This window comes from Hyperoodon ampullatus (assembly GCF_949752795.1).
Source record: "Hyperoodon ampullatus genome assembly, chromosome: 3".
NCBI lineage: Eukaryota > Metazoa > Chordata > Mammalia > Artiodactyla > Ziphiidae > Hyperoodon > Hyperoodon ampullatus.
In genome coordinates, this window is record NC_136916.1 from 143436441 (window position 1) to 143445346 (window position 8906).

Sequence of the window (8906 nt, forward strand, 5' to 3'; positions counted from 1 at the left end):
GTCTGCAGAAGGTTGCCAGGGGATTCCCACTATATCACTCAGGTTACTGTTTTGAAATAAAGCACCACTGATGACATAGCTTTAGTAGAAGGTCAGACAGTAGGGACCCTTAACCTCTATTCCACATTTACTTCTCAAAGGATGCAAGTGCTTGGAAAACAGTTACGGGGAACATCCCTCAGCATTTTCCCCTCAGCATTGGGGTTCTCAAGCTGTGTCCAGTTCGGAGAACTGTCCCTTCAGGGCTTCAATGAAGAGAAGTAAAATATTCCATCTAGTGATCAAAGAAAGAAGGGCAAAATGAGAAGTTTCCAGGAAGAGGTTTGTGGGACAAAGTGAGAGGGCAGTGGCCTGTCAGCTGGTGTCTTTTCTAGAGCATGATAGGACCTTGTCTTGGTGGTGCTTTTGAGTATGCCTGTACTAGGTGAGGAATCTGGGGCACCGTCCTTCAAAGCCATTCGGCAGAACTCTGTTCTCACAGAACAGCTATCGTGTTGGCGGGTTATAAACAGTCTGACGGTCTGAAGGGAGGCCCTCTCACGTCCCCACCCTCATGGAAAAAGAAGTGAAACCAGTCATTTATGCCTAAACTTGTCTGTCTTGTTCCTGCATATGTGAATTTGTGAGTGTGAGAAAGACAAGGGTGGAATGTGAACTTTAAAAAGGAGGGAGAGTCAATCTAACAAAGGATCCGAAACAAACATTACTCCACAAGGTGATCAGGAAGTGGGTAAAGTGCTCTTTGTGTTCCCAGCAACTGTACCCTCCATGCCTTTGTTGTCATTAAAGTGGACTAAGTTCAACTTCTCAAGGTGCAGGTAACATTTAGTCAGCCCAGTACCCACAGTGAGAGTGACATCTTCCTGACTGGAATCCTCTAACTAACTTCGCAGTGTTTCCTCCATTTTCTTCCCCTTTCTTCTCCTTATCACCTCCTTTCCCCAGTTCTGAAGAAGAGCCATAAAGTAATAATACAATTCACATTTCCCGAAACTCCACCTGCCACCCAGACCTTGACCTGAGCCTGCTTCCCAGACAGTAATTGGAGTGTCCCCTTGATCGGAGCCTCCCTCTCCTCAGCCTTTGTGTGCCGCCAGCTCCTCAGTCCCACCTGCGGTTTTATACCGTCCCTCCCACCTCCGTCAAGGAAGAGACACAGAGAGCCTGGCCGTTTCCACACCCGCCCTTTAATGGACTCAGCCAGCAGGCTGGCTCCGGACCCTCACACTTCTCTGACACCTCCCATACAGATTTAGGAAGGGGCCATCATTCTGTGAAGGCTCAGAGCCCACCCGTCTTGGAGCCCCAGGTTGGATCACCAACCAGAAGTTTGGGGGGAAGGAAAGGAAACAGGCAGACCAGAAAGACAAGGCTCTTCAATGAAGGGGACTGATCTGAAGGGAAAGCCTGGGCCCAGCAGGGTCTCCTGAGGGCACACTGAATGCTCAGGAAAGACACTCAGGGGCAGGAGGAAGTAGGAGATCTGCTGGTGTTTATATGGCAACTTTGAGGAGGCGCTTGATGTCTGGCTCGATGTTGACGGTCGGGAAGGTGCGGCTGTAGCGTCGGAAGGGCTCCCCCTCTGGCCCGACGAGGAACTTCTCGAAGTTCCAAGACACGTCTGAGCGGTGCACAGGGCTCCAAATGATGAACTTGGGATCGGTCATGAGGGAAAACGGGTCGTCGTAAGGGTAGGGGAGCTTATCCTTCAGGTAGGTGAAGACAGGATGCTCATTCTGACCATTCACATCACACTTTTGGAGAAGAGTAAAGGTGGGCTGGAATCCATCCCCAGGGCGGACGTACTTGAGGCTGTTCAGGATCTCCTCATTCTGACAGTTCTCCTGGGGGAGGAAAGAGACAAAGAGCTTGGGAAACGCAAGAGATGAAGGATCTACGAAGGATCTACAAAGTCACCCTCCTGTACTCCCCAGGATCATTCTTTCTATTATGTATTCCCCACCCCCACCCCCCCCACCCCGTTCCTTCTCTTTCCTTCTTCATTCGCTTTGCCCTACTCTTGACTCGGAGTTTTCCCTTTCACAGCTACTGTCTGATGGTTTGCTAGGCCATTTCTGAAAGTTCTCACAGACCCTAGCTTGGCTGTTCTTGTACTGAAAGATATAGCGCTTTTGAGCTGTCACTTCTCTCTCTGTGATTAGGGTATCTGTCTGAAGCTTCAAGGAACCTTGAGTTCTGGGCAGTAGAAAGAAAGGGAAAGGAGGCTCAGGTCATATTGCCTAGAACCCTCCTTCCACTTACGCACCCACACATACATGCCTACACACACACACACCCTGCCACCACCTTCCCTTTCCTTTTGCCCTGGCCTTGCCTGTCTTTCTTCTAATTACCTCTGAGTGTTGAATCTAGCCTTGGCCTCTGCCCTACTCAGCTCCTCAAACGAAAGGTGAAATTGAGGTCTAGAAGAATGGGATTTATAGCTTCTTCCTTTGATCTTGTCCTAGATCTGAAGTACAAGTAGGAGGAAGCTTTGATGAAGGAAAACCCCATCCAAGGAAGACTAGTTTTCAGGTGCCATAAAGGCAAAGTAGGTTAGAGACAACAATGAACGTACTGTAAACGGAATTACTTCATGACCAACAGGCATGAATTAAATAGGATTGAAGGTTTAGTGTTCTGGAATGGGCCAGGGGAAGGGGACGTTAAGGAAATAAGTGCTTAAGGACCAAAAGTTGTGAATGTGTAATTATCGTTCCGTTCACTTAGCTTCCTGCACCTCACGCTCACTTGCTGTACTCAGCTAGGATGCTTTAGATCTCAACCTGTTGCCTGTCTTTCCTCCCCGCTGCCAGCACTGTCCTATCCCTACTTAGCATTCCCCACCCCTGACAGCCCGCAAAGACCCATGGAAACCCTTATTTTCCATCCCCATCCGCCAAGTCTAAGAGTCATATATCTCCCTCAGGGGAAGAAGTTCCTGCCTCTGACCTACTAGAACCAATTAGTACAGTCAGTTCCAGGCCATCATGACATCTTGAGCCCAGAGTTGATGGCTATTAGACATCTTATCTCCTTATGCAAAAGGCCTGCTGGCTACTGGTAGGTTACGGATTCCCTCCAGTAACTGGCTGGCCTGAAGTGATGGAAGGAGGCATCTCTAGGGCCAGAGAGACACCTCTGAAGAGGTTTTACCTTTTCTGTCTCTTTTGCCCTGGCCAAGCCTAGAAACAGAACTGAGGCAGGGAAGGAACAGTGAGAGCACTCATGGTTTGGGCTCAGGTTTGTCACAGCCAGTGACATTTCAGCCTTCCTGCCTATATCTCTGATAATCTCTTCCTTGCCTTCATGCCACTGTGAATTGAACCCAAGGGATTATAATTGGAGGACATTCTGCCTGCTTGTGCTATTAAAATCCTAAGTGAGGGCTTCCCTGGTGGCGCAGTGGTTGAGAGTCCGCCTGCCGATGCAGGGGACACGGGTTCGTGCCCCGGTCCGGGAAGATCCCACATGCCGTGGAGCGGCTGGGCCTGTGAGCCATGGCCGCTGAGCCTGTGCGTCCGGAGCCTGTGCTCCACAACGGGAGAGGCCACAACAGTGAGAGGCCCGCGTACCACACACACACAAAAAAATCCTAAGTGAAAATATAAGAATCCCTAAAAGATAACCTGAGGTGTGCGGGCTGAAGATCTATAACAACTTGACCCATTAATCAGAGACAGAGAGGCACGTGTGATGCCTAGAGGAGACACCTACACTTTGCAAACCCTTTTGCCTTCCCCCAAATTCACTCTCCACTTGGCTGATTTTAAACAAACAAACAAAACCTTTCAATCTAAATAGTAAAGTTGCTTACATTTGCATATTACTCTATACTTTAAAAGTTACTTTTGTAGCTCTTATCCCCACAACCTCACAATAATCCTATCAGATAAGTGGTATTATCCCTAGTTCATAGAAGAGGAAACCAAACCGAAAAATTGAGTGACTCTTCCTGGGGCACAGAGCTATTAGGTAGCAGAATCAAATCTAGTGAAAATGAAGGTCTCCTGAGTCAGTTCAATCCTAGTTTGATTCTTGATCTTCTATTTCCTCCAGTCATTCATTCAACAAACATTTAATGAGTGCCTTCTATACCCACGCACTGAGGACACAATGGAGAGAAAAACAGACCGGGTTCCAGCCCTCGTGGAGTGTAGTGGGAAGACAAGAAACCATAAAAATCCATATGTTTGGTGTTCTGTCACAGACAGAATCATACTGACTTCCCCCTGGTATTCGCATGCACCTAAAGACCTAGATTAACAAAACATACCCCATGATTCAAGACACTCCAACACACATAGTCGTCCTCCCCCTCTCTTTAGCCCACTGGAGCTGCAGCAACCCAACTCCTTGGGTACAGTACCAGGGACGTCTCACCTGATGTCCAAATTGGTTGCAAGGGAAGCCAAGAACCACCAGGCGCCTGGGAAAGCGGCATTGCAGCTCGTTGAGTTGGGTGAAGTCCCGGGTGGTTGTGCCTCAGAGCGAGGCCACATTCTCAATCAGCACTGCCCTGCCTCGGAATGTATTGAAATCTACCTTCTCCCCATCCAGGCTGATAGCACTGAGGTCGTAGAAGGACTTGGCAACGTAAGCCATGGTGCGAGTGCAGAGTGAGTGGCAGAGCAGTGTGAGCCCACTTAAGGGTCTATTAAAGGGGTGGGGAGGAAGGAGGAGCCAGGAAGGATCTCACAATGGGACTTTGAGCATCCCCAGGATGACTTAGCAAAAACAGCCACCTACCTGTAAGTGCTGTTTGAACAAGAAGGTCGCTCCTCCTATTTACGGACTCTGAACAAAGCCACCTCCCTGTTCCACCCTGTTGGCAACCTAGGAAGGGCCAAGGTGATATCTCTGAGCAGACATGAATAATTCACTGCTTGCAGGAAACCAGAGCCCCAAAGGTTGGACGGGGAGGAAAAAAGGCAGGGAGGGATGCAAGATTGACTCCTACTTGCCCCAGCAAATTGTTCTCACTTGGCACAGACAGTTATTGAGTGCCTGCTGAGTGCCGAGCTCTGAATTGTGCAATTGAGAGGTCAGGGTCTGCCGAGGGCTGAAGGATAAGGAAGAGGATTGGGCGCATGGCCCCTTGACTCAGACTACAACTGAAATATACATGTTACTGTTCACATTTCTCTCTTTGGCTGTTACTTTCCACAAGCACAAAATCAAAGGGACCATTAGGAGGACGGTGTGTGGTTTTCTAAAATAATGGCTTTCAGTGCCTCAGCTTGCACCAGTCTGAAGAGGGGAAGCTGTGTTTGTCTTGAAAAGTCTCTCAGTGAGTGAGGGTACTTGTCCTGGAGAGCACATCTGCCCTTGCCCCTGCGCTGTACCATCTCCTCTAATACCCCACACCCCACCTCCACAGGGTCATGAGGATGCAGTTGGTTGTGGCTGGGATAACAGAGAGGAGTCACAGAGCAGGTGGGTAAACTCAGAGGGGATGGATGCCCCTACCTCTTATCAGACAAAGACTCAGTCTCAAAGACTTCTCAGAGGGGCTTGTGCTGGTCATTCCCCACAGAAGGAAGTGTGCAGGCAGTCGAAGCTGCTATGGTTCTAGACCCAGCTAGGCCACTCACGATGTTTTCAACACCAGCATGCGATGTGTTGCAGGACATCTGGGGACTTTCTAAGAGCCATCATGGGAGCACAGCACTGGAAGCCCACAGAAACTAAAAAGACCTAATGCTTCACTTCATTCTTCCAAACACCCACCAATGCAAGAAATCAGGGTTTGTTTTTTTTGTTTTTTTGTTTTTTGTTTTTAATGCCTGGATTTCTCCATCATTAAAGCTGGCAATTAGGCTTTACCTGGCTTTGGGATTTTAGAGCGAAATTTCAATAACAATGCAGTTGTTTACTAGAGAGTGTTTTCACAGGTATGTGTCCATTGGGAACTGTCTCCTAGAACAAAGAATAAGCCAGGTTGGGGAGCAGCTGGTCTTGAGAATCTGATTTGTTGAGAAGATGGAGGAAGTACTTTCCAGGAAGTACCCAGGTGTTCTGTTCTGTAGCCTGTTCATGGCTGTTTATAGCAACACGGGAATCCATACATCTTAACTGGCTGCTCCCTACAAAAATGCCTCCATTACCTAAGTGGGAATAGAATCTTTTGCCACTAGAAGAGGTGGCAGGAAACGCAGAGAGAAGGGTGTCCCCTGCCTAGGCTGGGTGGAGTTGCTAGAAAAAGCAAATAAGCACCTCCTAAGCCACTGAGTCAAGAACTTGGCCCTGATAATGGGCTAAACTCTTAACATGAACTTGCCAGATTCACCTGCATGCCCACCACCTCCCTAGTACTCTCTGGGCTTCCAGATGCCTCTTACTGGCTGCCCTTCTGGGACCCCTCTCCAGGAAGACCATGGAAGTTGCTGAACTGAGGAGTGGAGGTGCTGTCTTCCTTAGGTACACGACATCCCTTTTCTCCAGGGGCAACCTAGGACACCTTGACTCACCCAGGTTCTCACCTTTCACAACTGAATACAATTGATGAAGCTCTCCTAAAATACCTCTTTGTTTCCAGCTTTACCTCAAACTGGCCTACTTTCCAGAAGCTTGTAACTGTGGACATGCACTAACATAGCTTTCCACAGGGACAGTAGATGTTCTGGAAACTTCACTGGCTTAGTAGGCAGAAAGCCTAGGTCAATGGTTCTCAATTCTGGCTGCAAATGAGAATTGCATGTAGAGATTTTTCTAAATAGAGATGCCAAGCTTTCCCCTCTGGAGATTTCAATTCCCGTTGTTCCTTTTAAGCCTTGACTCTGCCACTCTTCCTTGGGGCGCCTAGGCACCTGTTTCCTTATCTGTCGAACTTGGATAAAGATAATCACCTTCCTTATCTCACATAGACGTGATTGTCTGATTGTTCCGATAAAGGAGATAAAGCATTACAAGTTCTCTGTAAATTGGAAAATGCAGGTTAAGATCTTAGGCTACCACTGCCCTGCCTTGTTTTACTCCTTCTTCATTTTATCTTTACCTCCAAACGTTCTCTGCCTCTTCCATCAACTCCAGACCCCAGAGTATAGTATTCAACAGTCCCCAGACCCCAAGATTCTAGACTGCCTTGTTCCCTTGGGGTATCCAAGCACAGGGCTAGGATCAACTTCTGAAAGATTACTTAATCCCACCTCATGCCTTCAGGAAGACCTGTTTCTGTTACATTCCAAGCAGATGAGAACCCTCCTGGTTTTAAAGACACCGCCAGATATTCAGCATGTCCCCATTGACTCTACTCAATCTTATTTCTGCAATGGGAGCCCACTGCCGAGCAGTGGGGGCTTTGCTTGGGGCTCCCCTGCAGGTGGCATTGGGAGAGGCACCAAATGGAAGACGTTTGCTGTTTCCATTGTCATTCTTCTGCTGTTGCTTTAGGATTCTGGAACCTCTTCTACCAGCACTGCCTCGCTCCCTCCCCCTGAACTGCCAGGGTCCCAGTGAGATCTACTCCCAGGGATTCACACAGGCAGTCACACCTGTGACTTGAAATATTCTTTATTTTGTAAACATCTGTGTTTAAAATAGATGAACCCTGCTCACAATTCATAGCCTGGACCCGAGACACAGCACACAAAGTTTACCCGTCACAGGGAGATGGTGGGGCTCAGGAGCAGGTGGAGAGCCTGGGGCTGTGCAGAGCCTCAAGACAACAGGTGCAAAGGTGGAGCCAACAGGCAGGCGCACCTGCTCAACAGTCTAAGGCCAGGTCCCAGGCTGCGTCCAGGACTGAAGTTTAGGGGTGAGAGGCTGACTCTGGTACCTCATGAGCATAGCTGCACCCTAAAATCCCAACCCCTCTCCTGCCCCATACATCTCCCCAGCTGTGGCCCTTATGGACGGGGCTTCTCAGGCCATAGAATCCTAACCCCAAGTTTTCCCTTCCAGAACCCCTAGGGTACAGTAAAAATATAGTCCCTCTTCCCCAAGGGGGCTAGGAGAGAAAGGCAATGGTGCTCGGCCAGATCTTCAGGGAAAGCAGCAACACTGACCACAGGTTGGAGCCAGTGGCCAGTATACTTCCCCTCCCCCGAGCCCCTGGCTGAGGGCACACCACGGGTTGGCACTGCTGACCTCCCCACCCGAGTGATGCTGCATGTTTTAACACCTGAGGAGTTAGTCCTCAAGGAAACATCCTCAGCTGTGGTCATGATTTCGTCCTAAAGAGTCAGCTCTTTACATTTCTCATTAGCTGACGGCTTATAACTATTCCTGCCTTCCTTTTCCTTCCACTACAATAACCCACCCCCCATTCCTTCATCCTGAGCTACCCTCTCCTGCCCTCTCCTGATTTGATAAGAGTCAGAGGAAAGGTTTGGCGATTTCATCCCCCACCCATTTTTTCAGAGGATTAAGGAAGTGGGGCTCTTAATCCTTCACATGTGTGTGTCCTGGATTTTAGTCCTTAATTAGTGAATGTTCGACGCCCAGTTTTGTTTTCACTCCAGCGCCAGCCATGCAACGCAGCTTAAGAGTGATCCTCCTCCCTAGGCTTCTCCCATCTTGGGAAGGTGGGGAGGAACCCTACTAGGGCTGGTAACTGACTTGTTCCCTCCTTAAAGGGCCTCCTGCAAATGACTCTTGGACCATATGGGGTTAAAGAAACTTCTTCCTGAAACAAAGGGCCCTGGAGGAGGGAGTCCACTTCCCTCCACCTGTAGCCACAGTGCCGTTGGCAAACCCTCAGGCCTCTGACTCAGGAGCTGAGGAACAAGATGAGCACTTGGTCTTGAAGGCTGAAGTGAACAGCACCAAGCGTTCCTACCCAGGGCTTGCCTGTTTTCTGCCCATGAGCTCCCTGCCCTTCTCCCACAAACTTTGGGTCTCCGGAAAGCCTTGAGAGCGGAAGGCTGGGCTCAGTGAAAGACCACCAGCGTGGTTCTGTCACCTCT

General features: G+C 49.1%; 1 protein-coding gene across 1 annotated transcript; it reads right to left on the reverse strand.

Moving 5' to 3' along the window:
- Nucleotides 1-1188: 1188 nt before the first annotated feature.
- On the reverse strand, nucleotides 1189-4605 carry GPX2 (glutathione peroxidase 2; the record flags this gene model as incomplete). Its single annotated transcript, XM_079699772.1, has 2 exons — nucleotides 1189-1844; nucleotides 4384-4605. The coding sequence occupies 2 exons, from the start codon at nucleotides 4603-4605 to the stop codon at nucleotides 1494-1496; spliced, it is 573 nt and encodes a 190-aa protein (XP_079555898.1). The 3' UTR covers nucleotides 1189-1493.
- Nucleotides 4606-8906: the final 4301 nt, after the last annotated feature.